This window comes from Amblyomma americanum, chromosome 7 (genome assembly GCF_052857255.1).
Source record: "Amblyomma americanum isolate KBUSLIRL-KWMA chromosome 7, ASM5285725v1, whole genome shotgun sequence".
Classification (NCBI taxonomy): Eukaryota; Metazoa; Arthropoda; class Arachnida; order Ixodida; family Ixodidae; genus Amblyomma; species Amblyomma americanum.
The window spans coordinates 8,443,461-8,461,613 of NC_135503.1; the positions used below are offsets into that span (position 1 = coordinate 8,443,461).

Below are 18,153 nucleotides of genomic sequence, written 5' to 3' on the forward strand. Positions count from 1 at the left end.
TTCTCGACGCATGTGCCGCACATTGCACGCACCACCACACCGAGGAAAGAAAGAGCCGACGACGGCGAGTCATGCGTGCCGTGCCGCCACCGCCAGGGCCGAAAAGAGGGAGTGGGAAAGAGGGGGTGGGGCCGTGCCTTCCTCCTCTCCAGGGGTGCCTCCCCTCGTGCGCGAAAATGGACCGTCCCAAGCGCGCCTGCGCGCTGAGTTCCTTGGAAGGTCAATCGACGAGTTTGGCTAGTAGATTAAGCACAGGGCAGAAGGGCTGGAGGCACGTCGGCGCTGGATCCCGCTTCTTTCGCAGTCTTCGAGCGGCCACAGAGCGCGATGGGTGAAAACTCCAACAACAACACGCAGAGCATCGCCGACTACCTCGCGCAGCTGCTGAAGGACAAGAAGCAACTGGCAGCTTTTCCCAACGTTTTCATCCACTTGGAGAGACTCTTGGACGAAGGTGAGTTTGGGACGCTGGCACCGGGCGTCCGTGGTCTTGAGGTGTGCGGTCCCGTCTTAGGCCTAAGCGACGAGCTCGACCCAAACATCGGAGTTCCCACCTACCCCTCCTTTGCGGCCACTGCAGGGGCCCGAAGAAGCCGCCCGACAAGTGAAGATTCTCGGATGTCGTGTGAAGACGTCTCAGCTTATGTGTGTGGTGAAATCCGTTCCGCCCCTTGTCAGCTTCGAAGCAGTGGTTTTAGTCAACGTTGCCGCCGTGCTGCTTCGTGGTCTTCGTGGAAGCGACTCGTAGTCGCGGCCATGTGTGGTTAGTTCTGGTTGAGCGATGCCGGTGAACGCAGCGTCTGCAGCGAAATGAAACGCATTCCGACGTCTGTAAGCCTACTGACAAGTGACGCCATGTTGGATTTTGCTCCCGCATCGCAGTGTGCCCGCCGGGCGCATCCCGGAATTTTTAGGATGCCTTTGTGGATTTCTGCCTTTCCTGGGAGGTAAGAGAGAACTTCGAGTGCACCGCCTTGCTTCAACTTGGTCGTGGCTTTTCTGATGCGCCTTCGTTCATTGGTACCAGAAGCGTATTGCGTTATGCACGCCAGGTGAATGGTTACGATTTTGATTGTCATCCAAGACGCACCTGCTCATTTCGCTTTGGAGGAATGCCACTTTTGCCCTTACCATCGAACCTCATGCACTGTGAAACTGGCAATGGGTAGCATATCTTTGTGCGCCTGCGATACCTTGTCGCAGGTGATTGAGGTTGTCGCACCGAAATCGTGCGTTGCTTGCTTGGTTGTCAAAATGTGAACGTCGCTTTTCCTTGAGGCTGCCGTGGATTTTCTCCGCGACCTTTCGATATCAAACGCGGTTGTGTGGTCCACGCATCAGCACTTAAATCCAGGTATTCCCAGAGTCAACAGTAATTTTGCATTGCCCAAGTTTCGGGGCAATGTGCACTCCAAGGTCGGTCCACACGCACTCTGGTGTAGTGCTGACAGATGCGCACGCCTGCCTTTTCAGGCATGACCAGCAGCTGTTCCGCAGGTTACACTGCAGGTGCAGCCACGGATGCATGCTCCCGAGTCCCGCGCCGCGGAATGCTGTACTTCCAACAATGGAAGCGGTTTTCGCTTACGCACGTAGCTTGCGAACCAGATTCGTTGCCTCCCGACTGGTACACCGTCTGGTCTTGTCGTTGGAGCGCATAGCTTGTTACAGGAGCATGTCCGATGCGACTGAAATTGATTCGTCGTCGGCGATTGGCCCAATTTGTTCTCAGACTACGGTCCCGGCCGGGGACGACGCAGTGGGTTGTTTCCAGTCCTTCCATATCCTCCGTACACTTGCGAAATATTACGCTCTCGCTTTTGTTTGGCCTGACGTAATGGCGTTCTCGGAACTACCTTGGCTATCAATTGCTCCTCTTCCGTTTGTTGTTGCACATCCCGCTTCCGTTGCTGTTGATAGCCTCAGGGAAGAATAGCGGAAGCACATTCTTGGCAGCTTCCGTTTGACTCTGTCGCGTGAAGTCACTCCTGTTCTTTCATTGACGAGGAGGGATGTGTTCTTGTTTGTAGATGGTGAACGCTCAGGTCGTTCTTGCGCGCCTTTCCTCCTTCGCCGAGTTTGTGGGCACCACGTTTCCTTAAACGCGTTAATTTCTGTTGCGTTCAGCCATGGGATTCTGTGTGGCCTGTTGCACGCCCACTCGGCCAGAAGTGGCTTCAACAAAGTCCAACTAGTTGTTACGGTAACAGCGCAGACGCTGCAGAATTGGACGGGTCTTGCCACACACTGATCGCACCTTGCAAATCATTCACGCTGGCAGCAGCAGTCTTGCGAACGCTCACGCCATGTAGTCCGCGGCTACTGTGCGTAGAATTTTTATCAAGTTTAGTCATCATTGACTGAGGTGTACTGTGCTTTAATGCAGTAGTTTTTTGCAGTGCCGGATATAAAAATCAATTGTTCATATGAGAGGAACAGTTCTTTTGTAAAATGCAGCATACTGGCACCAAGGAAGTGTGTCATTGCATGTAAACCTCTGCCATGCTTTATTCGGTAGTTTTTTCCTCATGTGAAACTTGCAGCATCTTGTTCCCTGTGCCCTTGGTAGATTGTTCTGGTTGCGTTTTGCCCACAAGTTGACTCTTTTGTTGACGAGGGTTTATTTTGTGTTCAATGCAGAGATCAGCAAGGTCCGGTCATCTTTGTTCCAAATCAATGGCATGAAAAAAGAGCCCTTGGTTCTTCCTGATGGCATAGGACCGCCTGTAAGCCGGTCTGAAAAAGTCTATGTACCCGTCAAGGAGCACCCAGATGTGAGTCACCAGTTGTACCTGTCATTTCAGATCATTTTTTCCTGAGAGTTCTACTGGTGTTCCCATGTTTGTGTGTTTACCTGTGTTGGTAACGATGTGCAAGAAAAGTGGCTGAGTTTTTTTTTTTTTTCACATTTGCTGTCAGCCCCATTCCTATAACTTGTCGTAATTGTACATAGATTGTGTCATAAGTCTGTGGAATTTGAATTTGCAGAAAGAAATTTAATTTTGTTGCATACAGGCTTAAAATATAATGGACTGTGTAATTTACACACTCAGAGATTCGGCTGCATATTCCAGAATGTTTGCAAGGGCTGATGCAGTTAACATTTTCTTCCTGAGGGGAGGGGGGGCTGATATTGCATCCCGTGGACTTTTGACTGTGGCTCTACAAGGTAGTGTGCGTAGTTTATGGATAATCTCTCATGGGGATTTCTGCTGGTGTTGTACAGAGGGAAATGCAAAGACTGTCGCAAAAAATGTTGTCAGTTTGTGCCAGATTCGTTGGAAGAGAAGTACAGTCTGTTTATTTTCTTTACAAGTGTGCAAACCTGTGCCGAGGAGTTGGGTGCTGGCGGAAGTGCGTGGCACATTGTTAGCGATAAGATACCGTTGAGTGCCTTGTGAAGTGGACATACTAGAACACAAGTGGAAGCTACTTGGGATTGTGAGGTCACTGTCAAGGCAGTGCTGGCACATTTATCACCTGCTGGTTTCCCATTTTTATTTATGGAGGGCTTCACTGTCTTACTTTCACAGGCTACCGCCTGTCACTGCAGGCAGTGACCATCAGTGTATTCAGTTGTATTTGGTACTGCTGTCCTGTTTTGGGGATTTTGGAGGCGCAGGGGAATATACATGTGGAGAGGAAAATTGGAAAGTGCTAACTAAACATGCAAATTCAAGCAAGTGCTAGATTAAGCAGTATAAAATACAAACAGTTGAAAGTATACAAGCATAAATACAAAGTGCAGGGGCGATGGAAAGAAATGCAAACAGAGCAGAGCCTATGCGCTCCGTTGTTCGCATTTTTTTTTCATCGCGCTTTTACTTCGGGGCCAGCAAAAAGACACTAGAGTCATACGTCATGCATTCTGGGATGACTCTAACATCTTTTTCTTGCCACCGAGGTAAAAGCACGATCAAAAGCAAATTCGAACAGCGGGGCACCTAGTCTCCGCTCTGTTCGCGTTTCTTTCCATCGCGATAGTACACAGGCACAAAGCATGCATTCAATGTTTGGGCCCTAATTCACCAGATAGGCAGCTTGCTAAGCGCTGTCTATTTGAAGAGAGGGCAGCGTAAATGTGTTTGTGCACTGAGTGTAGTAGGTAGCACTTTTCACTTGAGTGGCCTTGCCTTTAGAAGGTGTGCCTTCCTGGTTTGATATCTTTTTTTTCATTAATTATCAACATATGCCCTTATACCTTAATTCTTGCTTGTTTTACAGTACAACTTTGTTGGGAGAATCTTAGGTCCTCGGGGTATGACAGCAAAGCAGCTTGAGCAAGAGACTGGCTGCAAGATTATGGTTCGGGGCAAGGGCTCCATGAGAGACAAGAAAAAGGTAGTGTCATTTTATGTTTACACACAGTTGGTTTTGCATGTGCAGCGATTTTTTGTAAACATTCAAGTTCAGCCTCTTCGCATAAAAAATTGTGCATAGAGCCCACCAGGTAAAACCATGCTCCATAACAGCTCATTAATCTTTTTAATGCTCTTGCATTAAATTACATGGTAACATCTGAATCGCGAACCATATCTTAGTGATGTCCGTGTATGAGGAGCCTTGTGAACATGTCTTTTGTCACCAAGAGGGCTGTAGCCAAACTCAATAGCTTTCTATGCCTTGCACTTGACTAAATACTTCTTGCTCGAGCCTTATCTTAACTTTGCAGTGTCTGCTTATTGCTCATGATGCTGGAATGTGCCACTTTGCTATTGAACATAGTACTATCTAAGTAGTCATTGCCCCTGCAAGCTAACTCCTTGTGTGGTCTTCTTTCATGCTTTCACGTACAGGGTTGAAGTGAGTATTCGGTATTCGTCCTACTCTAGGAACCTTTCACACTTCATCACTTACTAACGGAACTGCCTGCGGTTGCATACTACTTTGCATGGCACACCCTTCAAAACCCAGAGGGCTGGGTAACAATGTATTTTCTTGTATAAAAAGGCAATAAGTCGTGTTGCACCCATGGTTAGCACTGGTACCACTACCAACAGAGGAATTTTTTAACTATGCATGTGTCTTGAGGCATCCCAGCTTTGCTGCATGTGTTATTAAATCACTTGTGTGTGCAGTGCCTTTTTTCTGTTTACTGTTCTGTGCATCCGTCAGTGGCCTTGCAGAATTCTGTTGCACATTGGTGATAATTGTGAACAACTTCACGTGTGTACATCAGTCACATGCTTCTTACCATGCTTGTTCATGCTGGTTCATGCTTGAACTTTCAATGCCAGTGGTCATGGAACCGGCTCTGCGTCACGATGTCCAAATGCAGTCGGAACTAATGCTGCTCACATGACTGATGTCTGGTGAATTGCAATTTGCACATTAGAGGATCGGAAACCTTCCTCCCCACTGTCTAACTTCGTGGTAAAGCACACATTGAAAAGAGAATAAAGTATTAGAGCTTATAAATTTCATGGTTAAAGCTCCATTAAATGTAGGTCGAAATCGGCTCGCAGCACAGTATTGCTGCATGTCTACCCATTACAGCTCAGCTTGGCTGACATTTTGATTATATATCACATGCAATTCTTTGCTGTTTGTTTTTGAAAAAGCACAAGCTTCACTAGTAGTAGTAATAAACCTCATTTTGGTGCAAAATTAAGTGCCAAGGAGGTCAGCACCTTGTCTGACCAGTGCCAGTTGATCCTCCGGTGTGAGGGACTCCAGTCAGGTGATGGGTTGGCTGAATGGCAACAGGACAAAGGAAAAGGTAGCATTCCAGGTTAGCATAAAGGGAAGGTCAGCTGGGACAAAATGGATCTAGATGAAAGTGGTAGAGATGTGCCGGAGGCAGTGAGGACATCTGCTTCCACTTTCCATAAGATGTGGGATTTGGTAACAGAGGGAGGGATTCAGCTCCGGAAGACGGGAGAGACCATCCTGAACTGCCTGTCGTGGTGCTTCAAGTCATGCTTGTATAATTCACCTCGTCACTCAGCAGTGAGCTGACCCAGGGGATTGCCAGTGCTGTGTTGTGGCAATCGTGGGCAACCTGATGAACCACTTCATTAACAGAGAACTTCTTTATGAACAAAGTGACTTTTTGGACTAGTCGGTTCTGCATTATCCAAAACTGTGGCGGAAGATACAGACAGAAGGATGACATGCTGCGCAACATGACTCATCCTTCTGCCTGCGTCTTCCACCGCTGCTTTGGATAATTCTTGATTAAAATCGAGTCAAACTGTGTAGCTAGCTACTTCTTGGATGAAAATACTTACATTCAGTTGCATTGAAAGTGCCCTGTTTACACAGCTTCATAAGCGTTAACTCTTCGTTGTAAGGTGTGTACTAAAGCGTGCAGGATTGAGTACTCATTGGTGTGTGTGGAGTTGGGGCAGGGCGGTAGCCAGTTTGAAATTGCTTTCCCTGACATAGCAGCTTGCAAATACTAGTCTTTCAATTGCTCATTTTCCAATAGAGCTTCCAGTGGCCTGTCACATTGTGGAGCAATTACCCAAAGCTGTGCGAAGGTGGACAGTTAACCCTCATATGGACAATTCCTTTTTCTAAAATTGTACCAAAATGGTCATGTAGTACCTGTGCTGCCGCCTGTCAGCAAACAAGAAAAATTATTTGGACGAACTCTCCTTAATCCAGACAGTGTACCAGACAACGCACAAGCTGGACTCCTCATGAGCCAGGAATGAGTCTTGTTATGACGAGCCTAGCTTGTCCAAGTCCACAAGTGGGGTTAAGCATGAGCGAGGAGTGATCAGGGGTGATTTGTTGACACCTTTTGTTGCACATGTAGGAGGACATGAACAGAGGAAAGCCGAACTGGGAGCACCTGAACGATGACCTTCACGTGCTTATCACAGTTGAGGACTCCAGCAACAGAGCAGAAGTCAAGTTGCAGAAGGCAGTGGATGAAGTCCGCAAGCTTCTTGTGCCAGTTGTGAGTTTTTGGTGTTTATTTTGGTGGGAGCAAGCATCCTTGTCGAGGCAGATGTTGAGTGTTTGGCGTTGGCCCTTTTGGCAGACCGAGGGTGAGGACGAGTTGAAGAAGAGGCAGCTCATGGAACTTGCCATCATAAATGGCACCTACAGGGACAGCAGCACCAAGGGAGCGGGTGAGTGGAGCCTTCACGCAGCGTCAACTAAAAGTGAAAAAAAAAAGGACAAGAACTTGGCTGCACATCTGCAGGCTTGAATGCTTACCGATATTGCTGGCTGCATAGTGCATTCCTAACTGGAAATGCTACTTTGGGACTAATAGCTTTAAGTTGTGCCTTATCCTTTTGCTGGCTTGCTAGAATTAGAATGGCTTCTTTGGGAGGCATGTAGAGTACTGCAGTTGCTGTTTTAGATTGCGTCGCAGTGTAGTGTAATCCTTGTTCGCACTGTTTAATCGCTTGCCTCGCCTTCTTGCAAATGCTGGCATTATGGTGGCATTAGGCTAATTTGAATGCATGCGTAGTTTTTTTATTCTGCTTTTCAGGTGTTAATTCTTGTTCTGCCTGTTTGGTGTTTGTTGTGCTGCACCTGTTTACACTCCAGGCAGGCACAAGTCATGTGTAGACTGTAATGCTGTGCATCTCGAAACAAGATCATGATTGGTCATGCTTTTGACAGGAGCGCAGGCACGAGGAGACAGCACACAATCCATGTAACATGTAAACACCCCAGCACGGCCCCCCTAGGCAAATGGTAGCATGCATTAGCATCAAGGCGGCACAGCTGCAGTCAGTTTCTGGGCATGTGAATGGCCAGTTCAAAATACCAGTTGTTTCTAGACATATCTTGGGGCGTTGTGAGTGGCTGCCATATTCTGTATTATTTTTAAGGCATAGGCTTTAGTGTCCCTTTACTTGACCTAGTAGCCTCTGTGGGGTGCTCACTGCAAGTCCGATTCTTGGTAATGATGCTGTTTTTGTGCCAGTTTTTTCTTTTTGCTGTTGGTAGGTTCTTCTTTCTCAAGGGCACTTTAAGGTATTGTGAGTGGTAAAGTGTAATAGCAGTAGCACACAAAACATATCAGTCCCGTGTCATGCAAGTTTTTTCAGTAAGAAAAATCAACACAAAATGAAGACAAGGCAAAGTCTGCATTTGCTTTTACTCTTCAACAGCTTTTTTGCGAATGAAGAGAAAAATACTGGAGGGAAGCATCTGTGGCTGGCATTTTGCCAATAGCCCAGCCACAGGACATGCCAGGCGTGTTGCTCACTGCTTGGTTGCTTTACTCAGTTGATGTAACTGGCGCCATCTATAGAAGCTTACTAGTGCACTTCAGTAAAGTTAGTTCTTGGGCTAGTTGGTATTCTTGATTGAAGCTCATATTTTTTCTGCGCAACGGCACACGGCCAAAGAAAAGAAGGAAGAGAAGGACGAACACAGTGCTACTGACAACTGTTTATTCAGAGACGCACACACAGCTTATATACTCTCAGACCAGCGCAGGCGCACACCGTGCAAGGGAAAGGGAGCACGCAAGAGACCTAAGGAATAGGGAAGGTGCTAACCTTGTCGAGCACTGCGCAACTTGCAAGGATTGCACACCGGTGTTTTCGCGAGTGAGGATTCCGAGCAGAAGCAAGTTGAAAACAACCCGTGAAACGATAGAGGCATGCTATATTTAAAGAGCTGGGTCAGAATGTGTCAGCGATACTTCAGTCATTTTGTATAATGCACAAAAGGCGTTCCTTTCAAAGTTTTTGGATAAAGATGTGATATTTTTTTTCCCTTGCACGGTGTGCGCCTGCGCTGGTCTGAGAGTATTTAAGCTGTGTGTGCGTCTCTGAATAAACAGTTGTCAGTAGCGCTGTGTTCGTCCTCTTCCTTATTTTCTTTGGCTGTATGCTGTTGTGCAGAAAAAATATGTACTAGTGCACTGTTTTCAGTGTAAACTGTTAAATGGTACCTGGGACTATATTCATTCGTGTGTAGTACGAAAGGGAGTGTTTCACCTCTGTAGTATTGGCTCCATTGCCCCCCTCCCCGCCGCCAGAAAAAAAAACCAATCATTTAACTGCTGCCTGCTACAGAGGGTAATTTAATTAGCTCACAATCTGATTGTTGGGTTGTGATGTTACAAGGTCATGTTACCTAGGTGGCCTATGTGCGGCTTGGTTGCTTCTCTGGAGATTTTTTGCTTACGGCCAATGATGCCAACACGGGACCCTTAATGCTATTACATTAAAGGTTGGGGAGTTTAGACAAGTCTGGGAGGTGGGTGGAGGATAGGGAAGTTTGCATGTAAAATTCAAATAGTACTTATGCTTGAGTGTGGATGTGTGTGGTATGTGCCTTGCTTGAAGTGCATTGCTGAAGTGTAGTGTGCCCTTTATTTTCTCTCATTGCCTTCTCTGTGTTTGACAGCTGGCATTTCCTCTCAGTGGTCGCACCTGTTGCATGCGCCTGTTGTTCTTGTGCTATAATAGACCCTATGCCAGTGCCTATGTACCAAGGAAGGGCGTGTGGTGCCTCTCTCACCCAGGTCTCGCTTTTGAGAACAGCCCCTTTGCTAAGGCCGCATTCAGTCTTGCAGGTAAACGCCCACCAACCCTTGCAGCTCATGCATTTTGTACTTGACAGTGGGCCGTCTTTCTTTTCCCATCATGCACGCAGCACCCACAGCCATGGGACTTGCACTTTCGGCTGCCGACGCTCAGCGGTTGATGGCAGCTGCCCCTCCACCACCTGTGGCTCTGGCCTCTCCACTGCGAGCCCCTTCAACACCACTCGGAGCACCGCTGATATTGTCTCCGCGCGGCCTCCCTGTGGGACCCCCCAGTGCCCTGCTGAACGGCTCGGGTCCTCCACCACCCCTCATTGCCCCAACAGAGGCGGGCCTGCTCTATGCAGCGTACCCTGACTATCACCAATACGCTGCTCTCACGTCCCCTCTGCTCGCCGAGTATGCCCCCGACCACTCCCCAGCCGGTGGGTTGTTTGGACGATGAGTGTGCGCCAGAATTTCCTCCTTCCCCTCTAGCCTGTAGTGCCTTGCTCTTTTTTGGTCCGTCTTGCGGGTTGAGCTGATCAGGACCACCCTGTCTGCCTGGTCCCAGCTTGCTTCCTTGTTTGTGCTGGGGTCCAGCTTTGCTCTTCTTCAATGGCGGCACACCCTCATTCCTGGTGGCGATGCTGTTTGGGCTACCGGTGTGTGCATTGATGGTGTATGTGCCAAGGGCTGTCCATGGGGTTAGCTTTGCTAGCTTCATTAGATTCGTCCTTTTCTTGTTCCTTGCTTCGCCTTTTGCCTTATTTTTCTACTTGAGCATATTTGAATTTCCCGAAGTGGAAGGTCGAAAGCATGTTGAATTTAAAAGCGCTTTTAGATCGGCACACTGTGGACTGTCAAAATCCTTCTTTGTCTACGGTTCTGTGAAACTCCTCTTAGGGGATGCAGCTTTGTCACAAGTTAAATTGTAGTACTACACTGCTTGCTGGCTGGAGCATGCCTCCCAGGTTACCTTTGGCACACTTTGTTATATTGGCTGGTCAATTTTTTCCTGAACGCCGCCACTGACTGGCACCCTTCATATGTAGCCATTTTGGTGCACATCCGGCAAGCCTGCAGCACATGGCTTCTTCAGCCATACCCAGCTTTATTGCTGTTGACACCCACTGTAGGACTGGTAGGGCTGCAGACATGCATTTTTTAACTGGGGGCCTTGCAGTCAGTTTTCTGCCCTCTTGAGCCTCAAGTCAAATGTAGCATCAGCCATTCTAAAATTCAACATGGAAATCGGCAGAGCGATGAGACTTCCAGGGAAAATCATTCCATTTTCTTCGCCTAGCGAAGGCTTGTCAGGTGTTCAAGAGCATAGGAAGTTTAGCTTTTGCTTGCTGCATAGAAATATCAGGGATGGACATTCCACCGTACCCTTTTCCTTTCTTTTTTTTGGTCAGTTACGGTACGCACGCAGGGGCATTTCTCAATTATGCTTGTATCAACCAGTCCCTTGCATCCAGCTTCACACCAGCGTCAGTTGTTCAGGCTACTTTGTCAGTGTGTCTCTGGGAAGCATGTACATATATTGGAGTTCTTGTGGTGCAGGGACCAGGAAAAGTGGTTTGTCTTTGCTTTCTTTTCCACCGCAGATGTATGCATTGCCTTTCGTCCTTTATTTGCTTTGTATACAAGCTGCCCTGTGTTCTGCTAGGATATTTCTTTTGCTGAGAGCAACACTCGCCACCCCTGCCTAGCGGGGCACACAATTTTCCTGCGCACACGCGGACTTGTAGATACTATACATATGTGCGTGTGTTGTCAGTGTACATACAATGAGAATCCTGTTTTTTGTTGCAATAGACAAGCATTGATGTACATACACGTGCATGTGCTCAGGGGGTTTCTGTCATATTTTTGTTGTTGCTGTCGTTCTCTTAATTTATTCAAAGCATTTTTTTTTTAGCTTTGCTTCTCATTGATTTACAGTGCAGTGCCTCTGTCTAGATACCTGTGAGCGTCGTATTTGCCGTTGAGTTTTTTTCCCCAATGTCTGTCCAAGTCTTCACATGCCATGGTTTCTTAGCAAGGTTCAATCCATGTCGTTCCAATATACCTCAGGCCTGTTGCAAAGCTACGGTGTAAAGTACAGGCACTGGACAGAGGCCTGCCAGCTTTGGGCAACTTGTGGAGTTGGATCCCCTGTGCGCACAGTGCAAGTGGCGTGTCCCTCAGGAGCTTTTGTAAATCAGCCAGTCTGGAGGGGAGGGTCTCAGCTGCGTCAGCAGGGTTGTTCGGCCTCAACCTTAGCATCGTTCTGGCGTAAGCAGTTGTTCTAGTCAAGTTAGAAAACCCGTGTGAGCATACCCAGGGGACTGCCAGGCTTCTTTTTCAAAGTGCTGTGGGGACAGCTTTATTGCACTGTAGGCAGTGCCGAGCAAGAGGCATGCGCGAGCTGTCTAAGCTGAGCTCTGCTGCAAGCAACTGCTCATTTTCTTGTAGTGCTTGTGGGTTGTTTTTTCAGCATAAGGATAGACTTCGCATGCAGGTTTGAGCCTTGTATATGTGGTGAGATTTGATGTCAACTTCATTATTGGTGAATGTTACGGTAGAGTTGAGCGTTGAATGAAGGATGTGGGTGCCTGGGGCTATCTAGTTGTGCTTTTCTCTTTATATATATATATATATACACACATAATTTTACACCCTTAAAACTGCTCCTGAGGTGGCGCTCCACCAGATGTGCCCTGCGATTTGCTTGGTGCCACGTCAGCATGTCTGTTTTTAACCCTGCCTGATTTCCTGACTGCCACTCCTTAGGTGCCGCAGCGAAACAGCGCCGTCATTTGGCGATTCGCGAACACCCCTACCAGCGGATTGGGTCCCTATAATGAGGGCCTAACCCCAAGGTTGGTGACATTGCTATTGCTATCGTTGTACTCACGTGCCCTGTGTTTGTGCCCCGCCCCACCATTTCTCTTTTTTTTCCTTAAAACCAAACTAATGCCACAATTTTTGTGGCATTTATGCGAACCTTGATGTGCTGCCGTCTAGGCCAGCATTTGGACAACTTGGTCGACAGCACAAGGCTAGACTGGTGCTTTACCTGGCCTCTCACTTGCAACTTAACTGCTCTCTAGCTTTGTATGGACGAACCACTTGAGCACAGACTTCATCTGCAGCGCATCTCAAAGTTCTTGTCAGGCCATTGTTGACTATTTCTTCGTGGCCTGACTTATTTCGGCTGCCAACTTTCTATGCTTTTTGATCTTCGTACTCTTGTAATGTTGTGCGTAGTGATTACGGCTGTCTTAAAGAAGTGGGCCTCAAAGTTGAAGTGCCATTTTAGGATGTTGGATGGCAATGGTGAATTTGACTTTTGTACGTCCGTTTTTGTTTTTTATACATATGTATATGTAGTCCTGTCCTCGGCCCTTTCCTTTTGGTTTGAAACGGACACGCTAGTAGTGCACATTGCTCAACTTGCTGCTGCTCTTGACATGTACTTGCTCAAGGCGCCCTGTGAACTTTTTTCCAAACTAGCATTGAGCAGTGTGTCTTTATTTTTTTCGTTTCGATTGAAGATTTGTACATATGGTTCGTTAAGATATTATTTATATTATATTATATATATTATATATTTGAAAAATGAATAAAATAGACTTCAAAAGCTGCAAAGTAAGCTTCTGTGACTTTTTTTTTCCTGTGTCCCACCCATGAAATTGCAGTTTCCATCAAACACTTAATAACTTTTCACATTGCATATGTAGTTTGTGTGCACTGCTTTTTACTGACTCTACCGGCCTCCACCTGCCAAGGGGCTGGTGAATGCATTTCACTTCTATGCACCTAAGGCATTTCTTTTTGTGCAGCTGTGCTTCTGCTGTACAATTAGATTGGTCACTAACTTATACTGTCGCATCATATTCTCTCAACTCTCAGTCTGGCTTGTTGCAATAAGCACTAATGCACTAGCACTAGAACCACTCTTTTGCGTTATAATCCTGTTCTCTCAATGGAAGCCCTTTCTGCCTCACTTGTAGTACTTTATTGTTTTTAATACTTCACCCGCTCTTGCTTATTTGTGCCAAAACTGTGGGGTCTCCTGCTGGAAGAGCTACCGCCATTGCAGACAGTAGCATGCCCCACTATTTCGCGAGTGTACTTAATTACAGTATAGCGCATCCCTTAGTGACTGAAGATTTTTTCCATTAGTATTTAGCAGTAGACATTCGCATCAGACTCCTTTCTGTGAATAATACTTCCAATGTTGCTGCCAAAAGCCTGGTGGTAGTAGGGAAAATATTTGCATTGGTTACCCGTAAATGAGCCGCTAATGACTTGCAGATTGTCTACTTGTACTATGGTTGGAATGGGACTGCTGGTCCTGTTTAAAGAATGACATCTGTTCGGCTCCAAACCTTATGCATCTTGGGCATTTGTATTATTTTGGATCCGAGCCAAATATTTACGCTTGAGATTGACAGGTTAGCAAACTGCTGCTGGGAAATGGGCAAAAAGGAATTTATTGATGTTTGGAAAGGATAGCATTTCACCATTTTGCTTAATAGTTCGTAATAGAAATGCTTCTGACCTACTCAGCAATTTTAATGCTACTGATCATATTTCTTCTGCATACCAGTTAGGCATTCGAGCATTAAAATCTATGGTAAGGGTGGAGTTTGCAATGTATCACATCACTTGAGGGCAAGGGTTCCTGATAAAGCAACATAAAGAGACCCTAGACATCTGAGCGCTAGGGTTCCTTGAATTTGCCAGGAGAGGAAGCTTTGTAGCATTCGAGTTCCTGTCTGCCAACTCTAGAACCGATGAACCTGTGTGTGTGTGTGGTTTGTTTCTTCAACATTATTTAATATGTGCTGTACAAGAACTACTACTAACAGTCTTTTCTTTCCTTTTTTTTTTCCTTTCTCTCTTTCTCTGCTTTTTTTTTTTTCTGTTAACCCAGACTCCATCCACCACAATCTTCCGTCCGCCAAACGAAGACCACTAACCCCCCACCCACTGACACCCCTTGGAAAAGCTCGGCTGTGCTCGGACTAACGGCGGCTGCGGTGGTAAACAGACGTCCGACTACCTTCTGTTGATGACCGCTTCTTGGCACGTTTTTTTTTTTTTGTCCCTTCTACCAGATTGTTAGCTCTGTTCTTGCCAGTTTGTGACATGTGATGGAACTGGTCCTTTAGGTGTGACTGTGCTGCACAAGGCTTGCACTCAAGTACAGAGTGCTGGCTTGTCTTGTGACCCCTTATTGCTGCACATGTTTGAATGAGCACGCACAAATGCGTCGGCAGCTCCTCACGGGTGACTTAACGCTTTTCACTTCTGCTAGGCCAGCAAGATTTTGCTACAAATTGCAACACACAGTTCTGCATACTGTGTAGTTGTAATCAGTGTGAAGCAATGTTGGCATAGCTACAACTGTGCAACATGCTGTACAGCTACAATAGTGCCGAAATTTTTTTGAAGCGGCAATTTTTTCAATTACGTTGAGTAGAACACACTGTGCACGCTGCTTTTTTCAGGCAAGCTGTAGCTGCTTACTGGTAGTAAGTTAACAGCCAGGACATGCACGAGCTTCTTGCTACTCTGTGCACAATAGCCATTCATGTCTTCCCCCTGTGCTCCTAAAGAGGGCACAAAACTGATATTTTGACTGCTGCCACTTGCAGATCCAGTGGTTTAGTGGTGGGGGCGGGCTGTGGTCAGGTTTATGTTCACCAAGGTCTTGCCTCTGAACGTTAGGCATTTTCATTTCTTTTTCTCGAAGCACACTCAAATCAAGACACAGTCACAAACTGTCACTTTTGGTCCGGGTAGCTGGCCTACACCCCACAATACTCTTTGGTCTGTTTATGTGATGAAAAGTGGCTGAGGCTACATTGTTTTCCGGTAACAGACCGGGTCCTGCAAACAAATTTTCGTGAATTCAAACTTTCACGCACTGTGCCTTTCTCGGTTGTTCAACATTTGCAGTTTAGGCTTGGTTATGTTGAGCAGCATCGCTCATTAGGTTTGGACTGCAGTTGAGTTTTATTTCCCTGAAGGACAACTCAGGAGGATTTTTGAACGCTTCGACTCTTGCATTTTCATGGACCTCCTGGCCCAAGTTTCAATGAATGGTTTTTCAAAATGAGGAAAATTTTATAATATAGGAAAAACAGGAAGAGCAAAGGATGATGTCATGATAAATTATTCATGTGCACGTTGATTAGCTCAACTTGATTGGCAGGCATGCAGCTCGTGACGGCACACGCATGGTTTCCCGTAGAAACCTCCCCAATTGAAGTGAGAAAATTTTAAATGAATTCCCACAAACAAAACGCCACCTCACTGAAAAATTTGGCACAAGGGATTGGAAGACTCTGGATAACCTCAAATGAACATTCAGGTGAAAGTGTGAAGCTAAAAAAAAATGCCAGAGTTGCCCTGAAGGGCTCTCTTTTGGAAGGGGTGTTGCATAAGGGTAAGGGCACTATTCAAGATGGACTGGAAAAAGGAGTGCAGAGGCATTTTGTTTGTCGGTACAATACCTTGTAGAGCGAAGACTGCAGTTGGAGCGCTGTTGAGACTGAATTGATTGCAAGAATGACATAGCTGTAGTGCCTTCTTTGTTTTTGCTTTTATTGTACGTTAATCTGCAACTGGAGCGTGATCACATGCAGACGAGCCGACAGCCTCTACTTTTAGGAGAATCTTTCAGACGTTTGTGCAATAGCTTGTTTTATTGTTAGTGAAGAATCTCAGTGCCTTAATGATTGACTTATTTTATGTTTGGTGCTCCTGTGTTGCAGCAAATTTTTCTTTAGGTTGGTCAGAAGATCGCCTCTGTAGTAAGGTTCTGACTGTTTAGTGTTACTGCTGGCTCACAAGCTGGGAGCGAGTTTGTGGCAAGGCTATCATGTCTGTTATATTTCCTGTAGTTCCATGTATGTGTGTGTGCGTTTGAGCTTCATTGCATATCATGTCACTCTTGATATTTGTCAGGGGGCACAGTCTACTCAACGGTTTTGTTGCTTTCTTTTTAATTTTACTCTGCGGGTGAGGTCCAGCCCCTCAATATTCTTCTCTCGGCACACAGTGGCCTACCATGCGTGCCCGTGCATTTTCACCATGCTACTTAAGTTATTTCTGTAAATAATGTGCCCATTTTAATTTTGATTTTCGTTGTTGTTCAATTCTCCTTCCTTGTACTTTTTTTTGGCAGCTGTTCTCGTATCTGAGACAGTGGCGCAAAGTGCAAAAAGGCGAGTTCATCTGAAGCTATGACTCTGAGGTTGTGACCAGGATGTGGAGTGCTGAGAGTTGTTTGCTTTCCAAGGAAAGTGCCTCCCCATGGCGTGGCAGCTGAGCTTTCGTTCCACTTGTGTCCCTTGCAGCTATGGCTCTTCAGGTTTCTACCAGCAGCTCTTGTTGAAGCAAAAAATTTGCACAGCTGTCATGTTCATTGAGCTGCTTGTAAGAAAAAAAATTCTACCTCTCCAACCAGCTTTGGGAATACTTTTACATGTTCCCTCATGTTCATACTACATAAGGAGTGGCCTTTGGTGCAGCTTTAGGGTTCCCGTCGTTCCTTCTGCAGTTTCACTTAGCAGGGGCATCGAGTACACTTGCGACTCCAGTGAAAGGGGCTCTTGTAGCCGCCTGCCATTCTCTTATCATTCATGCATGGCACAGATCTCTGCATATTTGTGTGCAGGTTAGGAAAGCCCCTCCCCTTTTGGCAAGCACTGCTTCCTTACATTGATGCCTTTTTGCAATGCGCATTCATGGCTCTTTTGTTCATAACTAGCAAGACTACTTAATTGTCCATGTTTATTTGATTTTCTTGGTGGCATGGGCATTGTCCAGACATTTTTGAGATTGTAGTATTTTTCGTTCTTGTTGCGTTTTTGTCTGTGTAGACTTCTTTCTCTCCTGAACATGTGCTGTGCAATGGCTTCCTTATGGCTTAGTACTGCTACGAGGAATGAATCTCGTTTTCAGACTAGCGTGGGCAGCTTATTTTCTTTACATGTGCACAAGCGTAAAGTGTGCCAAGTTTCGGAAGTGGACCACCTGACAATGCACTTAGTCTGCGTGTGCAAAATTTCTGCAAGTGCCAAAGCAGCCATCGTACTATTTGTTCCACATTTGTATATGTTCGGTGGTGCCACCAGACATTCGATTCGCCCTGCATTCACAAAATGGCAGTTATGCGGCCTGAATGAGTACTAAGCATTTTTTTCCTTTTTGTCATTACTGAGTACTTAATAAAAACGTATACATGACACTTCAAGAGTGCCTTCAGCCCAGACGCTACTGCAGCCTTTGTGCTTGAATTTGCACACTCCACAATTTGCAGCTCCACTTTCTAGTGGCTTTGAGCACAACAGTTTTGAGAATGAACGCCTACCCAAATGTTTTTGTATTTTTCATTACTGTGTACTTAATTACATTGTCTCATAGCAATAAAGCAAGAATTCTCATTTTCCCCCTCTTTCTTGCGTCTTGTAATTGGCAAACTTTGGCTCCAAGACACCTGTGTCTGGAAGGTTGTATATTACGCTGCCTGCCTCAACAGTTTCTGTACTGTGGAGTTGATTGTGGGCTTGGCAAAATTGGATAGTTTTGTTGGAAGGGAAGGCTTAGAGAGAGCAGCATGGTAAGTCAAAATCTGCTGTAGTTCAGGATAGGCTGTCCTTCAGTAAGCATGGTAAATTCCTTTGGACTAGAATCTGTAAATGGAT

The 18,153-nt window shown here is 46.2% G+C and overlaps 1 protein-coding gene across 3 annotated transcripts; it reads left to right on the forward strand.

The window, feature by feature from the left end:
• The first annotated feature begins 221 nt into the window (after positions 1-221).
• On the forward strand, positions 222-17,903 carry how (protein held out wings). Of its 3 annotated transcripts, none has more exons than XM_077630963.1 (9): positions 223-454; positions 2,641-2,774; positions 4,225-4,341; positions 6,764-6,907; positions 6,992-7,082; positions 9,446-9,496; positions 9,577-9,891; positions 12,224-12,312; positions 14,373-17,903. In XM_077630963.1, exons 1-8 carry the CDS (start codon positions 328-330, stop codon positions 12,292-12,294), a joined length of 1,050 nt encoding a protein of 349 aa, XP_077487089.1. In that variant the 5' UTR covers positions 223-327; the 3' UTR covers positions 12,295-12,312; positions 14,373-17,903. The 3 variants fall into 3 exon arrangements, with proteins under 3 accessions (XP_077487090.1, XP_077487089.1, XP_077487091.1); XM_077630965.1 differs by lacking the exon at positions 223-454 and adding an exon at positions 928-947; XM_077630964.1 differs by lacking the exon at positions 9,446-9,496 and having other exon boundaries at positions 222-454.
• Positions 17,904-18,153: the final 250 nt, after the last annotated feature.